This window comes from Octodon degus, unplaced genomic scaffold (assembly GCF_000260255.1).
Source record: "Octodon degus isolate 3935 unplaced genomic scaffold, OctDeg1.0 scaffold00168, whole genome shotgun sequence".
Lineage (NCBI taxonomy): Eukaryota > Metazoa > Chordata > Mammalia > Rodentia > Octodontidae > Octodon > Octodon degus.
The window spans coordinates 427,944-446,584 of NW_004524744.1; the positions used below are offsets into that span (position 1 = coordinate 427,944).

Here is an 18,641-nt window from a genome sequence, read left to right on the forward strand (position 1 = left end):
CTAAGAAGAATGTATGCAGTGTGTTAATTATTGAAACTGTCCTACCAATTTGATTTGAAACTGTCTCATTGCTATTTGTTTATCAATAAAATTATGGCAAAAAAAAAAAAAAGAAAAAGAAAAGAAATACAAAATTAGCAATCAAACACATATTTAATAAAATTATGTATAACAAAATAACCATCAAAGGCAAAATGTCTTTAACTGATTCAGAACAAGACGGCTACATCAATACCATTAAAGACCCTCACTTATATGGTGCTCTAAGTAAATTATTAGTAAGATAATTATTAGTAAGATAATGTCTTCAATACTTATTCTTGTTTGGTTAATAATTTTAATGAGAACTTTGCGTGGGATGATCTCCCTTGTTTCAGACACATTCTTGGATAAAACAGATGTGAATAAAAGCTAGTCTTTCACTGTGCTGCCATGGCTGTCTCAATGCCCTAATAGATTCAAAATATTTACCTTTTATGGTGGCCATCTGACTCTGGAGAAAGAGCTAGAAGTCACATGGAGTGGCAGAACTAGATAGTAAGGTAGCTAACGACACATTATGTTTTTCATGAGCCTGTCTTTCTAGTACATGGCACTTGGCAGCAGCATTCTGTGTATTTCTTTTTCTCATGCCTTCTAAAGACACTCATGAAGGAGGACTATCAGAATGGCTTCAGGAAGTGGTAAGAATGATGGGATAACTGAATCAACAAAAGGGGACTACAATACGAATGACAATGTGTGTTTAGACCAAATCTCAAATATATCATATGTATTAGAAAACATTTACCAATAAAAAGATACCATATCATCAACATTTCAATATCTACAGTCAGCTAGACAATACCTCTTTGAAATATAAGTTTTATCAGTCTGATACAATAAAGAACCTTCTATGCCACAGATACCATTCAAAAATATTAAGACATGTCATGTCTACAAAGTTGAAGCAGCAACATTCAAAAAACTAAGTTTCCCAGTGAACTGGCAAAACATGAAAATTATTAAAACCCTTACGATGAGGAGCATTAGTGAAAATTAGTATTAGTCATTTCTATGTGTGATCAATAATGACAGCAACATATAGTGAGTAATAGCCAATAATCATGAATAGCTCAAAAGGAACTATCATTTATCTAACAAATCCCAAGCACTGTAGGCACTTTACCCACTTGAATTCCACAAGTAACTCAATGACATGTATAAAATAACTGTCTTCTTATTAAAAATGAAGAATTTAGGGATAAGGGTCAGTGGTATAGCACTTGCTTAGCATGTACCAGACCCTGGGTTCAACCCCCAGCACCACATACAAACATGCATAAGAGGAACTTGGTCATAGATTGCATAGGTGGACAGTAGCAGAACCAGGATCCAATCCTGACAGGCTAGCTCCACAGTCATATCACTACTTTTTGTGACCAATAATAACTAGTTAGCTTTTAAAAACTCAAATCAAATAAAAGAAAAACATACTTTAAAGTATTTTATGTTAAAATAAAAGAAAGAGAAGAAAGAAAAACATGGTTAAGTTGCTATCTGCCCTAGAGGTTAGAAAACAAACATTTGTAAATAAAAATCTCACCATTTATTAACTAAGGAGAAGATGATGTTTAGCTTAGTAATCTTAAGCAATATTCCAAGTATAGATTTTAGGATTTAAAAAAAAACATTTATTACTAAATGATTTTAAATAACCTAATTATTTATGATATACAAAATTTGGAATGTGCCTTGATAATAGCAAATGTGTAATATTTTAATGTCTTACAACTGAGAAATTTAGTTTTATCTGAAATAAAAGTTTTAGTCATAAGTAGTTCAGTGGTCAAGAACTAAAAAAAAAATCCTTGAACTCTTTATCATTCTTCTATACCTAATATTAGCATTCAAATAAAACAAATTTAATGAAAATTGCCTAAATTAACTAACTACTTTTTCCAAGTTCTGATGACAGCCCCACCACTTTCCCCTTTTAGAAGGAGTGCCCAAAAGACTATAACTCCCCTAACAGCACAATACTACAATATTCAGTGTTTTATTTCTACTAACCCTGATCACACCCTTGGAAACAGTTTCTTTATAAAACTTTCCTCAATTACCTATTATCCCATCCCTGGAATTCTTAATGATATGTTCTCTAATTTAGAAAAAATAGCTCATCAAAAGTTAGGGAATGAAAGAGAAGAGTGGCTAGAAATATAGTTCAAAAGTAGTGTGCTTGCCTATATACACGAGGTCCTAGATTCAATCTCCAGTACAATGCAAAGCCTCTGTACCCCTCTACACACACACACACACACACACACACACACACACACACACACACACACAAAGGGACAAACTGGCTTTTCAACTAAGTATAAAAGCAAAACTGAAATCACAGAAGAAATAACATAATAAATACCTGAATCAGGCAATGAGTTAAGATCTGCACATAGCACCAGCGGGATGGAATTAGGGTCTGCAGTTGGGCTGCCAGGCCTACTCGAGGCTTTTTCCAGAATGTTTTTAACCTCTGAGACAAACATCATGGTCTGGATAAGTTTCACATCAGAATACTCTGGGTCCCAATGCATGTGGGCATTTGCCACTATAAGCAGCTGTTTTTCTGCAGCATGAATAGGCTTCATACCTACAATGAAACATCAAAAAAAAAAAAATAATAATAATAAAGTTATACTTTGTCTCAAAGAAAGTGATTATCTTAAGGTTTTCTCAAAAAGAACCACAGACATTTCTTTATCTTCTTTCATGTATTCATAGCTTTTTATCTCAAACTAGTTCACAGAAAACAGGGTAATGAGATTGGGGTAATTCTAATATGGGAATTATTCTTGTAGATCAAATTGACAAGTGGTAATGCATGGGCTAAATGTGGCCCACCACATGACTCTATATAGGTTGTGTGAGTTAATAATGGCCTTACATTTTTATAGAGTTCTACTATAACAACATCACCACCACTACTGCCATCACCCACATAAGACGACTGATTAAGACTGCAAGTAGCCCATGAGTCTATTTACTGTTTATTTAGCCTCTTCTAGAATAATCTTGCCAACCCCTGCCTACATGCTCAAGTTTGGAATTTTATCCTGATATAATCAAGATTTGACTATAGTACCTGGCATGTGCTGGGCTCTTAGTTTAAGCGAGTACTTTTAAATATCTCAGCCATTTAAATGGCACAATAATCTATGAGATGAGCTTTTATTTAATTGAGTCACCTAAGCACTCATTTAAATTAGACACACTGCATTCATTCATCATGCATTTCCTAAGCTTAATTATGATTAGGTCAGTAGTAAAAGGTAATAGTATTACATTTACCATACAAAATAAAATTAGAATTCACTACCAAGCAGATCATACCATACATACACACAAAGTAACTTTAAAAATGAGAATTAGTTTCTTCCTACCCAAGAACAAGGGATATCTTTCCATTTTCTGATATCCTCTTCAATCTCCTTTATTCAGAGTACTGTAGTTTTCAGTGTAGAGGTCTTTTACCTTCTTCATGAGATTGATTCCTAGGTATTTCGTTGTTAATGGATGCTATTGTGAAAGGTGTTATTTCCCTAATTTCTTTCTCAGTGAGTGCATTATTCATGTACCAGGAAGGCTACTGATTTCTGAGTGTTGATTCTGTTTCCAACTATGCAACTAAATTTCGTTATTAAACCTAGAAGTCTTTTGGTGGAATTTTTTAGTCTTCCCTATGTAGAGAATCATGTCATTGCAAATAATATCTTAACGTCTTCCTCTATCTTTATTTCTATTCTTTCTCTTTTGCTCTGTTTCCAGAACTATTTTGAATAAGTGTGGTGACAGTGGAAATCCTTGTCTTGTTCCTGATTTTAGAGTGACAGTTTTCAGATTTTGTCCATTCAGTATGTTGTTGGCTATTGGTTTATCATAGATGGATTTTATCAGATTGAGATAAAAACCATCTACTCCAATTTTCTGCAGGGTTTTTATCATGTGTTGGACTTTGTCAAATGCTTTTTCTCCATCTACTGAGATGATCATGGCTCTGTTGATGTGGCACATTTACTGATTTATGTATGTTGAACCATCCCTGCATCCCTAAGATGAATCCTACTTGGTCATGGTAAATAATCTTCTTGATGATTTGGTGCTTTCTGCTTGCCAATATGTGATTGAGGATTTGTACATGTGTGTTCATTAGGGAGACTGGCCTCTGGTTCTTTTTATTTATTGGTTCCTTCTCTGGCTTTGGTATCAGGACAATGCTTGTTTCCAGGAATGAGTGAGGGAGTACTGCTTCCCTTTCAATTTCATTAAAAAGGTTGAGAAGTAGCTGCATTAAATCTTCTCTAAATTTCTTGTAGAATTCAGCCGTGAATTCATCAGGACATGGGCTTTTCTTTGTTGGTAAGTATTTAATCACATCTTCAATTTCATTGACTGATTCTGGTTTATTTAGAATTTTTTATCTTCTTAATTCAGCTTTGGTAATTCGTATGTACCTAGAACCAATATAGTGAAAATGGCCATACTCCCAAAATTGTTATACACACTTAATACAATCTCAACCAAAATTCCAACTGCTTATCTCACAGAATTAGAAAAAAAAAAAAAAATCAAAAATTCATCTGGAAACACAAAAGACCTAAAATAGCAAGGGCAATTCTGGGCAACAAAGGCAAAGCAGAGAGCATCAGAATTCCAGTCTTGAAAATATACTACATCCTATTGTGATTAAAACCATCATGGTACTGGCAAAAAGAACTGACCCAGAAAACTCCCAGCAGAGAGGCCAGAGCCAAGACCCATCCAGCTGATCCAGGAGAGATCATCTTGCCAGAGTGGCATAGTGAGTTCACTTCCAAGGACTGCAGCAGGAAAAAGTGGATCACAGAAGCCAGATCTAAGCCACACCCACTCGGACAAGTTTGAACTTGGTAGATCCAGATCTGGTGCTAAAACAATAATTCCAAAGCTCTACACCAAAGGTCAGAAGACAGTGCTATACAAAATGACAAAGAGAAGGAGCAAAATGCATTCTCAAGTCCCAAGCCCACCCAGAACAAATGTAAGAGACAATAGCACAGAAGAAAATTGGAACTCACACACCTGCAATCTCTGAAATAATAGTGTCTGAAGTAAAGAAACAACTGCAGAAAAGTATAGAGGAAATTGGATCAGAAATAATTTCTGAAGCAAAAAAAAGAAATGATAACTATAATGAAAGAAGTACTAAGTGCTTCTAAAGAAAACACTGATAAAAAATATAGAAGAAAATAAAAATGATGGACTCCTTGAATGAGCAATATAGGAAAGGAACAGTAGTAAAAGGTAACAGTATTATATTTACCATACAAAATAAAATTAGAATTCACTACCCACACAGATCATACCATACATACACACAAAGTAACTTTAAAAATGAGACTTAGTTTCTTCCTACCCAAGAACAAGGGATATCTTTCCATTTTCTGATATCCTCTTCAATCTCCTTTTTTCAGAGTACTGTAGTACTCTGCATGAAGCAGATTCAAAGTTATACATGGGAAATTAAAATCTCAATCACAAGCTGGCAAATCATTTGAATGAAAGTAAAAACATACTTCCAGACCTTGAAGACATCATTGCAGCTAATGAAAAGGTAAGAAAAAAATCTCTTCAAAACAACTAGGATGCAGGAAAAAATAATTCAACATATGCAAGACAATGCAAAGATGAACAACATAAGGCTAATAGGTATCAATGAGAAAGAAGGAGTCAATACAAATGATATAAAAAGAATATGGGCAAACGTAATAGCAGAAAACTTCCCAAACATGGGGGAAAAATCTGACATTCAGGTAACCAAAGCATGTAGAACTCCCAGTAACATCAACCTAATAAAAAACAAACCCAGACATATAATAATCAAGATCCCAAAAATTCAGCACAGGAACAGTATACTAAAAGCCACTAGAGAAAAGAAACAGATCACATTTAAAGGAAAACCCATGAGAATAATGGCAGACTTCTCTTCACAAACCACCAAGGCAAGAAGAGCATGGAGTAAGGTGCTTCAGGTCTTGCAAGAAAAGAAATTCTAACCCAGACTGATATAACCTACAAGACTCTCTTTCAAGTTCAATGGAGAAATGAAATACTTCCATGACAAAGAACAACTAAAGAGTTTCATGACACAAAGCCAACCCTACAGAGACCACTAAAAGATATTCTAGAAAGGGATAAAAATGACAACTCCATGAATGAAAATCAAAAGAATCCACCAAATAGGGCAAACAAACACAGGAGAAAAAGAGGTATACAACAGCAGTTTTTCAATTATTCTTTTGTATATAGCAGCAAACTATTTCCATCAGCATACTCTACAAATGGACTTCTCCTGCACCCTATGAGTTGTGATTCTGTCCAGGTCTACAGGGTGGATATCAAGGAAATAGCAATAGCTCAGTCCCACAAATAACACCTGGCCACCAGTAAGCATCATGGACACTACCCACGTTCACCACATACTAGAACTTTGTGTGATATCCCATCCCCAATCTGTTAGAAATGCTGGTCATATATTTGCCATTCCAGTATTTTCGTTATGTTTTATTCTTAGTAATTCTTCACTACTATGAAAACTTTGTCTTAGTTGATATTTTTGTATATATTAACCTAATCAAACAGTGTGTGAGTTCTCTGAATTGATCACAGATTTGTACATATGATACACTATATTCTGGCCTCTTAGTTGGACTCACAATTTAATTTTAATTTTTGAATATTTTAAAATATTTAACTTTGAATTAATATTTAATTTTCTGAATATTTAATTTTAATTTTTTTTATGATTTATACTGTTTCTTTGAATTATAATCTACTTGTAAGACATGGTATGATATTTTCTCCTAGCATTAAAAACTTTAAAGTAGGGCCAGCAGAATAGCTCAGCAGATTAAGGCACCTGCAAACAGGTGTAGGGACCGGGGGTTCAATCCCTGTGCATACCCTGTTGGCCCCGCCCTGGGGGGGGCACACTGAGATGGCAATTGAGACTAGGCGTGGTGGCACACACCTGTAATCCCAGCACTTGGGAGGCTGTAAACAGGAGGGTCATTAAGAGTCTGATCTACACAGTGAGACCCTGTACACCCTGTCCTAAATACAAAAAAAAAAAAGGGTATTTCCATTTTTGATTGACTTTAGTTTTTCTTTGTCTTACACACACACACACACACACACACACACACACACACAAATATGTATGTAATTTGACATAAGAGATATACTGATTTGTGGAAATCTTCAATGACCTTTTAAATGGGTTCCTCTAATATATTTTACATAGTCCTGCATAATGACCATTCTGAGAACTCTTTATTCTTTATCCAGGACCATACAGCAATTTCTTTTGCCTTCTGGATTATGGTCTTTATTATTTTCTATATGCTATGTCTGGAGGTATTAGAATATTTTGAATTTGTATAACTGCAAAATATTTTACTTTTAGTTTTCAAAGGTATGTTTGCTAAGTATAAAATTCAATGATGACAGATCTTTTCTTTTTTCAGTCCTTTGAATAAATAAGTCTAGTTTCTTACCCACTTGCTCTTTTTCTTTTTCTTCTAATGTGGAATAAGATGTTATTTAATTTTGTTCTTCCATAGCTAATATTTTTTTCTATGTATATGTTTTAATGATTTTTTTCTTTACAATTAGTTTTGGACAATTTCATTTTTGTGTATGTTGGTATGATTTTATTCATATTTCTTGAGCAAAAGGTTTTTCTTGAAATGTGGTGCTATAATTTTAACTAAATTCAGAAATCTTAAATCTTTATTTATTGCTGACCCCAATCTACTTTGAGAATTCTAACTATATGAATATAAGTTTCTTGATTTTGACACAGTGAACTATTATATGACTGATCTGTAAACTCTTCCTCATGTTTTAGACAATTTTTATTCTTATATTCATTTGTAAATTATTTACAATGTGCAATCTATTATTAATCTCATGCATTCATTTCAGAAATACTTTTCTAAAATTCCCTGTCTACATCTTATCTTTCACATTTCAGTATTTGTCTGTAATTTTTAATTTGCTATACAATTACTGATTTTCAATAAAGTTAATGAGTTTAAAAAAAAACAGACCCAAAGATCAATGAAAAGGATTAGAAGATGCAGAAACAACACCAAACACACTCAACCACCTTATCTTTGACAAAGATGTTAAACATTTTTTCCTCCCTAGAAGAAAGCCTCTTTAATAAAAGGTGCTAGAAAAACTGACTTTCCACATACCGAAGATTAAAAGTAGTCTCATAGCTTTCAACATGCATTAAACTAAAAATGAGGGCCAGCCAAATAGCTCAAAATGAGGGCCAGTGGATTAAAGTGCCTGCAAGCAGGCAAAGAGGCCGGGGGTTTGATCCCTGGGCCTGCCATGCCAACCCCTGCCCTGTGGGCACACTGAGACAGCAATTGAAACTGGGTGTGGTGGCGTGTGCCTGAAATCCCTGCTCTTGGGAGGCTGTAAACAGGCGGATCACTATGAGTCTGATCTAGTAGTGAGACTCTGAACACCCTGTAGGCCCTTCCCCAAAATGCAAAAAAAAAAAAACCTAAAATTGAAATGAATCGAAGATCTAAATATCAAAACAGAAACACTAAATAGACTGGAAGAGAAAATAGAACTCTTGAAGACATTGGTGTATGCAAAGGCTTTATGACTAAAACCCTAATAGCACAGGAACTATCACAAAGAATCAACTACTGGGATTTCATCTTATTAAACAGCTTTTGCACAGGACAAGAAATCACTAACAGAATGAAGATATAACCCATAGGGTGGGAAAAATATTTTGCCAGATGTTCCTCAGACAAAGGACTAATATTTAGAGTATATAAAGAACTAAAAAAATTATATCTCTCCCCCAAACTTAAAGACCTACTCCAAAAATGGACATTTGAAATGAACAGATACTTTTCAGATGAATAAATAGAAACAGCAGACAAATACATGAAAAAGTGTTCAACATCACTGATCATTTGAAAGGTACATATTAAAACAATGCTGAGATTTCATCTCACTCCAGAAAGAACGCCTATTATCAAGAAATTAACCAATAACTAATGCTAACAATAATGTGGGGATAAACGAACCTTTCTCCACTATTGGTGAAAGTGTAAACTGGTGTAACCACTGTGGGAGTAAGCGTGGCGATTCTTAGAAAAACTAGCAGTACAGGTCCCATTTGACCCAGCAATTCTCCTTTTGGGTATCTTCCCAGAAAAATTAAAATCATAGCATTGTGATACACATGTACCCATGCTTACAGCAGTACAACTTATAATAGCTAAATCTTGGAAACAACCCAAATGTCCATCAATCAATGAATGGATAAAAATGTGGTTCTTTAATACACCAGAGCACTACTCAGCCATACAGGATAATCTTGAGACAGTTCTAGGTAAACAGATGTACCTTGAGAGAGAGAATGAAAAAAAAAAAAAAATATATATATATATATATATATATATATATATATTTGGGGGGGGTATGTATGTATTTAGTACAGAGTCTACAGGGTCTCACTGAACTTCTAGTGATCCTTCCTGTTTTACAACCTCCCAAGTGCTGGGATTACAGGAGCATGCCACCATGCCCAGCCTTAATCACTGTCTTGGTGTGCCCCAGGGGCGGGGACAGGGCCGGGGCCAACATGGCAGGCCCAGGATTGAACTCCAGGCCCCTGCATCTGCCTAAGCAGGCGCTATAATCTGTTGAGTTATTTGGCTGGCCCTGAGAGCACACTCTTAAATGAAATAAAATGGACACATGTGTAAATACCACATTTTTCTCTGGTATGAGAACTAAAAACTATAAATAAGGACCAAAATGTATAACAGGTATTGTGAAGTGGGAAAAGAATGTTCGAATGGAAAAAGGAACTAGGGAGAGGAGAAGGAGAACCAAGAAAAAAGAAAAGAAAAAACAGAAACAAATCTTTTGTAAATGGAGTGCAAGAGAGGTTGCAGGGAGGGTAGGGGAAGGGGGCAGTGACAAGATATATCATGTACAGGTACAATTTCTCTATGATTAATGTGTTCGTTATGTATATCTAAAATGTACCAATAAAATTAATTTTCAAAAAAATGAAAACTAGGGTGTAGTGTGCTCTTGAAGGTTCTGGCACTTGTGTGTTATACCTGGCTTTTTAAATTAATTATTTGTAGTACTTTAAGCCAGTTAGTCACTTTCTTTTGTACATGTGAAAAGTGAGAAAACTCAACTACAAAATCTCTAAGGTTCTTTTATTCCCCATAATTCTACGTTTGTCAAGATAAACATCAAAATAATACTTTCCAAATGGTGGACCATTAAATAATACATTAAGGATTGTGAAAAGTATACTTAAAATATGTATTTACAGAAAGATGTCTATAAAATACTTAAGGAATAAAGCTCAGTATGCATGGTAGGACCTATATAGAGAAATGAACAAAAGTTTTCTTTAAGAGAATGTTTGAGATGGGGGGATGACTATCACTTTTTAATTTTTTATGCTTTTGTATTGCTAACACATCAGTGATTATCCAAATTTAGTTTTACTACTTAAAATTTTATAAAAATGTCCCTTATGTTTTTCTATTGAAATAGCAACTCTAGACCTAACTTTCTAAGTCTACTGTTTTGGTAAAGTTTCCTTCTCATATTACCAAGATAATTACCTTCAATGTTGAAAAAGCAACTAATGGAAGTTATCTATTATATGTGACAAGAATCATTTTCAATACAACCTGATCAAAAGATAAATACTTGCAGCCAAAATCTAAACTGTTTTTCTAGAAGTTTTATAGTGTCATTTATGGCTTAACTATTCATTATTTCAAATATTAAAAATCTGTCCCATCAAAGGAAACACAATCACTTTCTATACTACCAAATTCCCTTTCCAGGAATACAAGTGATACGTATTTCACAAAATATATCTGTGAGGTATCTACACTACAGAATTTCTTTTCTGCAAGTAGAAAGGAGAGTGACACTCCTAAATAAACTCAATTTCTATAACACCAAACAAAAAGTACTAAAAGAATGGGATTGGAACAGACCTATGAGCACACTGAAAATAGGCTAAAAAAACAGAAGACAATTCAAAATCTCATGCAAAACACTTTGTTAAAGAATAAGAGGAAGAATGTCAGGAAAAAGGAGGTTTGACATATACATGGCCTGAGTAACTCAAGCCAATATTCAAGGCAAAAAGTGCAGGAAGAAAAAAATCTTAATGTGTGGCCTCACCTCCATGCTCTGGCTTAAAATATACCACTTAACAATGAAATGTTCAAAGACAGGCAATAGAAGGCAAAAAAAAATGTCTGAGTAATACGAAGTATATAATGAGTTTCCAATTCTGAAGTTATAAATATAATGTAAAAAGCTGAAGAAATATACCACATAGTAAAAAAAGATTCCACATTTATTATGACAATGACTGAGGTATAACAAAGAAATTAAAGGAAACATGATAAGTATTTAATCTTAAAGACTTCTTAAAGAAATTCATTGGAATTTCTACATTCAGCTTAACCAAAATATTCCCTCTTTCCAAGAAACCTTTGTATTAGCAGCATATTACAAAGACTTTATACCTTCCAACTGTTAAGTAAAAAGGACTGGCAGAAATGCATTTCAAATTCCAAAACACAGGATGCTTTTTAAAATTGGTGCTGAGTTTTTCCTTTATCTTATTTGACTTGCCTTAAAAGACAAGAAAGTAACTTTGCAATAAATAAAATTCTCTGCACTTGTTTTGACATCAGAAAACTTGGGATGGTAATTGGTTTTAATAACAATATTTTAAGTTGCACTCACCTGCTCCAAATAGTTCTTTGTGGACCTCTAATACCACAGCGACACCAATGTTATCTTTAGTCATCACTCTGTTCAGCATAGCTTCAGATCCATCTGAATTAGCCATTGCCACCTGGTTAAATTCTACTGTATGCTTCTGCACCAAGGTAAATCTGAAAGGTACAATGCACTAATTGTGATGTAGGCACTTGGACCATCACGCTAAAAGACATGAAGTAATGAGGGCACAATATGCCAACACCATTCATTATCATTGGTCATTTTCTAGCTACAAAGGCCATGTGAGAGTTCTAGTCAATAAAATATAAGTTTGGTTCCTACAGAAAAGATTTCCAAAGGCCCCACCTAGCAAAGATGGCATATGATATTCCCTTACCTTTTTACATTTTTGCTTCATCCAGTTGATGCCTGGAGGATTAATAACCATCTTGTGACCATGAAGCAGCTAAAAGAGTTCTGAACTGCCTATTTCCACACTTCTTATCTAAAAAAAAAAAAAATCACTTTTCCCCTTATCTAAACAACTGTTCAGGTTTTCTATTCTTTACTTTGAAACAAATTATTGTAGAGTTGAAAGATTTAGTAGAATTAGTCTAGTGCCAACATTTAACAGTAGCGTAAACTTAGCCAAGCCATTTAACCTATTCTACCTGGATTTTATTAATTTTGTAAAATAATTATAAAGAACCAAACCCTGCTAAACAATTTTCCACTTAAATCTTTGCTCTTATTAAGTGCCTCACATTCTTCCTAGTTTTGAAAACATAATCACATAAATCCCTTCAAAAATTTTTGTTTAAAAGCTTACTATGCTGTAGAATGTAGTACTAAATAAAATAACACTCCCCTTCTTGGTCTAGTTCCGAATGTCTCTAAAGTGCTTAAAAGTAGAAAGGGTGCAACCGTACCTAGTTCCTCCCCCCCCCCCCCGTATTTAGGACAGTGTCTCACTATGTAGATCAGACTTGTAGTGATTCTCCAGTTTTCAGCTTCCAAAGTGCAGGGATAATAGGCACACATCACCACATCCAGTGCTGCTGTCTCAGTGCACCCCATGGAGTGGGGCCGGCACAGCACAAGCAGGATCAAAGCCTGGATGAGGAGGGATCAAAACCTGGCTGCTGTGCTCTGACTAAGCAGGCATGTTAGCCCGCTGAGCTGGCCGGACACCCCCAGTACCTAGCTCTAACCCAGAGTACTTAAAGGTACCTCCACTTGAAAGTACTTCAAGTAACCTCTACTTGAAAGAAATAGTCTTTAAACTGAAATATAAGGGTTTTTGTTTTGTTTTTTTTGCTCTAAATGCCCTAAGGGGTGGTTTGGCTGGCTGGAGTGTTGTGGGGATCGAACTACAGCAACCTGAGGCTGACAGCTTTGTGGAAGCAGCCACTTAAACAACTGAGCTAAGGCCAGGCCCCCTAAACTGAAATATAAAGAACAAAGAACTACCAGGTAAAGAATGGGATGAAGAGTTTTCCAGGTAGAAGAAAGAAAAAAATTGTGAGACAGCAAACAAGTTTGTAAATTTATGGCTTTGAGGAGAGATTTTTAAAATGTCAAAAATGAAAGGAATAGGCATAATTAAAAGTTTTAAGCAAGGACATATTATTATTTGATTTACATTAAAGAACATACTAGCTACTTTGTGGAGACTAGATTATAGGATCCAAAATGGGAATTAAGTGATCAAGCAGAAAAATTTTGATGTTGTTTGCACAAAATGACACAATAAAAAGTCAGCATATTTAAAATATATTTAATAGATAGGACTGACTACTCTTCATATCAGGCATCTTCAATTTTTTTTTAGCATCAGAATTCTTTCAAACAACTTCCAATGAGATTCTCATATATAAAATGAGCAAAACAGTATATAAGAATAAATCAATCACAGAAAACATCTTGATGAACCCAAAAACCTGAAAGTTTAAAGAATACAGTCTAATATTAGTCTCAGATGATACTGATAATTATAGTCTTGGATCATTCTCAGTATCCAAATGATTTCTGTATTTTGTTTTTGTTAGAAAATACTCAGAAAACTCCAGATTCATAGACAAACATTGTGCTCACTTCAACAGCACATATACAGATTCAAGACACACAGATATAAATAGTATATAACTGGTCTTCCACACAGAAAAGTCAAACTGGCAGACAGAAATATGTTTCAGAGATCTGTACCAAGTCAAGTAAAATAGCACATAAGAACAAGTCAGTGAATTCTAAAATGATAAAATATGGTGCTTCATATGAAATATGTGGGGGAATATTTTAAAATTATACTTCAATTATCTGAATTTTACTTTCATAATATCTTCTACATATTCACAGAATTTCTATGGCTTATTTATAAGAAGCTAGACTCCACAAGAATATCTAAAAGTCCTATTCAACAGTAATACTTTTACTATTGCAACAATTTTACAGTCTTTCTACCCTAAATGAGATCATTATTTATCTGGAGTAAGAAGAACTCAGTGACAGGAAAGTCTTCCTTAATTAAAAATTGCTTCCCTGTATTTTTCTTCTGCTTCCTCTGTTAGACATAAATTTAGGTATTTTAAGAGAATAAATCCAATGCCTCTTCCATGTGCACCCCACCCCTTTAAGTATATGTCAATGCAATCATGGCCTAAAGTCTTCTCCAGAAAAGAAAACCCAATTTGTTACAAGGTATTTGGGTTAAGGCAGTTGTTTATTTGAACAAAAGTTTACTTCAAAATGTATCGAATGGTTTGGTCCCCAAGAGTTAGAGGCTTGATCACCAGTACAGTGATGTGAGAGCTGCTGGAACCATTAAGAGGTGGAACTTAGGAAAAGATCACTGGAGACACCACTCTCAGAAGAGATTAAGTTGAACATTTTTTTGAATGTATTTATTGGTTATTTGTACTTCCTCATTTGGGAGCCCTGGTAAATTCCTGTGAAAAGGTTGTCATAAAAAAGCAACACAAGCCCCTCCACAGTCTCTCCCGGCTTATCTCATCAAGTGATTTCTTCCTCTTAGAGGCATTCCTGACAAGATGCTATCCATCCTGAAGGCTTTACCACAGCCAAAATGATGCACCAGTGCTATGTTTATAATGTTACAAATTATGTGAACATCTTTTATTAAATACACAGACTGAGGTTTTTGTTATAGTAATGGAAAACTATGTAATCTACTGTGCTACCTAGAATTATACATAAATGAACTACCACCATATCATTTTTATTGTATTTTTATTAAAATACTAAAACCATACTTAGGAGCTAGTCATATTAATTAACCAAGCAGGAACTAAAACACACCTTTTTGGTCTTTTTTTTTTTGGGTATAGGATCTCACGATGCAGCTCAGACTTGTAGTGACCCTCCTGTTTTCGGCCTCCCCAGCGCTGAGATTATAGGCATGAGTCACCACACCTGGTCTCTGTGGCTGAGCATGGCATGTGGTGCTGGGGATTGAACCCTGGTCCCTGCACTTGTCTAAGCAGGCACTTAGTCTGCTGATGTAGCTCACCAGTCCCACACCTTTTTGGTCTTTTTACTCTTAAACCAGGTCTCTTTTAGTCTTATAATTATAGATTGTTTCTTTAAATAGAAAAAACAAAAACACCCTATTAAATGTTTATGGTAGAGATGTGGGAACAAGGAAAAATATTCAAAAATTAAAAGTCATAAGGCTGGCGAGATAGTTCAGCACACTTAGTGCCTGCTTAGGCAAGCACAGGGACCAGGGTTCAATCCCCAGCACCACATGCTGTGCCAGCCCCACCCTTGGGCATGCTGAGCGGGCCACAGAGTCCAGGCATGGTGGCACACACCTGTAATCCCAGCTCTGGGGAGGCAGAAAACAGGCAGTTCACTATGAGCCCGAGCTGCATAGTGAAACCCTGTAACAAATACATTTAAAAAAAATTTAGGGGCCAGGGAGATAGCTCAGTAGAATAAGTGCTTGCCTGGTAAGTGCAGGGTCCTGAGTTCAATACCTGGTACTATTTTAAAAAATTAAATTAAATTAAAAAAATAGAAAATTTAAAAAAAATTTAAAGGTATTTATAACCTATCTTCATTAATACGTCAATATATTTCCTTGGCCATTTTTCTGGGCAATGGCAGCATCAGATTTGTCTTTATCAATTATCAACACAGATAAACAACTAGACTAACAGACCAAAAAACATATACAAACATATAAAACACATAAAATAATTATAGTAAATCAAGGTACATTTTTAGATATATTAGCCGTGCTGGATTACAATAACTTTGTTTTTCTATTTTCTTCTATTTTACACTTTAGATATTGGGTTTTTTATATAAAAGAAACCATGTGAAATTTAAGCCTGTGTCTGATTTATTTCATTGAACTTTATGATCTCAAGGTACACCACTTCCCTACAATGACTCAAATTTATCCAGCTTAATGGCAGAATAGCACTTCTTTATGTATAGATACCACACTTTCTTCATCAATTCATTTGTTGATGGACACATAGGTTACAACCAACCAAGATTTAGCTAATATAAGTTGTGCTGCAGTAAATATGGGCATGCAAATAAAACTGTAATATGGTGTCATCCATTCTTTCTGGAAGATGCCTAGGAGGAGAATAGTCCAGTCAAATGGAATTTCTTTTTTCTTTTTCTTTTTTTTTTTTTTTTTAATATTTTAGGGAAGGGTCTACAGGGCCTACAGGGCCTCACTACTAGATCGGACCTATAGTGATCCACCTGTTTACAGCCTCCCAAGAGCTGGGATTACAAGAGTGCACCATCACACCCAGTGTCAACTGTCATCTTAGTATGCCCTGGGGGCAGAGCTGGCATAGCAGGCTCAGAGATCAAACCCCTGGCCTCTGTGCCTCCTTGCAGGAACTTTAATCCACTGAGCTATTTGGCCGGCCCAGAATTTCTACTTGTAGTTTTATAAGGAAATGCCATACTGCTTTCCATAGCGATTATACCAATTTACACTCCCATCAACAATGAAAAAAAGAGTTCCTTTTTCTTCCCCACAACCACTCCAGCATTTGTTATGATTTGATTGCTTGAAAATAACCATTCATCCTGAAGTGAAATAGAATCTGTGTTGTTTAAATTGGATTTCTCAAATGGCCAGCAATGTTGAATATCTTTGCATGTGTTTATCAGTCATTTGAACTTCTTCATTTGCAAAGCATTGATTTCAGATGCCCGATTTTTTGAGTAGGTCTTTCTATCTGGGGAGGGGTCTAATTATTTTGGATTCCTTATAGAGATAGAGATAGATAGATAGATAGATAGATATAGATAGATAGATAGATAGATAGATAGATAGATAGATAGACAGAAAGATAGATAGATAGATAGATAGATAGATAGATAGATAGATATACAGACTTTTAAGTCCTTTGAGAGCTAGCACAAAATTTTCCCACTTTGTAGGCTTTTTCTTCACTCTGTTTGGAGAATCTTTCCCTATGTAAAAATCCTCTGATATGATCTCATTTATGGATTCTTGGTATTATTTCTTGACCAACTAGGGTTCTGTTCAGAAAGCCTTTGCGTATACGTATGTCTTCAAGAGTTTTATTTTATTTTCCAGCAGATTAAGTGCTTGATTTAATATTTACATTTTTGTTCCATTTTTATTTTAGTATAGTGCATGGTAACAGGGAGTCCAGGTTCAATCTTTTTCATGTGGACATGGACAACCAGTTTTCCAGAACCATTTGTTAAAGAGACTGTCTTTCTTCAGCAAAAGCATTTTTCCCCTTTGTCAAAGGTAAGGTGTGCCTGAAGTTGTTTCAGTAGCCTCTATTCTATTCCACTGATCCACAAACCTGTTTTGTTTTGTTTTGGGGTGGGGGGGAATGCTTGCTAATGCTGTGCTTTTTTTTTTTTTTTTTTAAACTCTGTAGCTTTGTAGTATAATTTAAATCCAGGATTGTGAAGCTTCACGTCTTACTCTTATTGTCCAGGATTACATTTCCTACTCTAGGTCTCTTCTGGTTCCATATAAAATTCAGAATAGTTTCCCTAGTTCTGTGAGGAATTCTACTGGTATTTTGTTTGACAATACATTAAATCTGTAGAACAGTTTTGGACATATGGCCATTTTCACTATATTGGTTCTGCCTATCCAAGAACAGGAGATATCGTTCCATTATCTCAGTCTCTTCCATCTCCTTTATTCGAGTATTGTAATTTTCATTTTACAGATTTTTCACTTCCTTGGCTAAATTGATTCCTAAATATTTCATTTTTCTTGATGCCATTGTAAAAGGTGGTGTTTCCCCTAATTTCTCTCTCAGTAATTTTGTATTGGTGTACAGAAATACTACTGAATTTTGTGTTCACTTGGTATGCTGGTACATTATTGAGTTTGTTATGAATTCTAGGAATTTTCTGGTGGATTCTGGGATCTTCTATGTAGAGAATTATATCTGTAAATTATGATGATTTAACTTCCTTCCTTATTCATATCGCTTTTCTTTCCTTCTCTTACCTAAATGTTCTGGCTAGCATTTTAGAACTATATTGAGCAGGAATGATGATTGAGGACATCTTTGACTTGTTTCCCATTTCAGAGGGAAAGCCTTCACTTGTCTCCATTTAATACGATATTGGTCACTTGATGTCATAGATCGATGTTATCAGATTGAGATTAAAAACCTCCTGAGAGCGCAGGCCCGGCCAGTGAGTGAGACGACCCAGGCCGCGGGATCCTGAACAGACCCAGAGCGCAGGCCCGGCGAGTGAGTGAGACGCCCCAGGCCGCGGGATCCTGAACAGACCCGGAGCGCAGGCCCGGC

The 18,641-nt window shown here is 35.2% G+C and overlaps 1 protein-coding gene across 1 annotated transcript in view; it reads right to left on the reverse strand.

Moving 5' to 3' along the window:
• Positions 1-18,641, reverse strand: part of Cnot6l (CCR4-NOT transcription complex subunit 6 like) — a 93,138-nt gene that overhangs the window by 9,191 nt on the left and 65,306 nt on the right. The window contains exons 8-9 of the mRNA XM_004643185.3: positions 11,860-12,011; positions 2,408-2,635 (exon numbers count right to left, since the gene is read on the reverse strand). Coding sequence (XP_004643242.1) covers positions 2,408-2,635; positions 11,860-12,011 — 380 coding nt within the window. The remainder of the gene's footprint in view (positions 1-2,407; positions 2,636-11,859; positions 12,012-18,641) is intronic.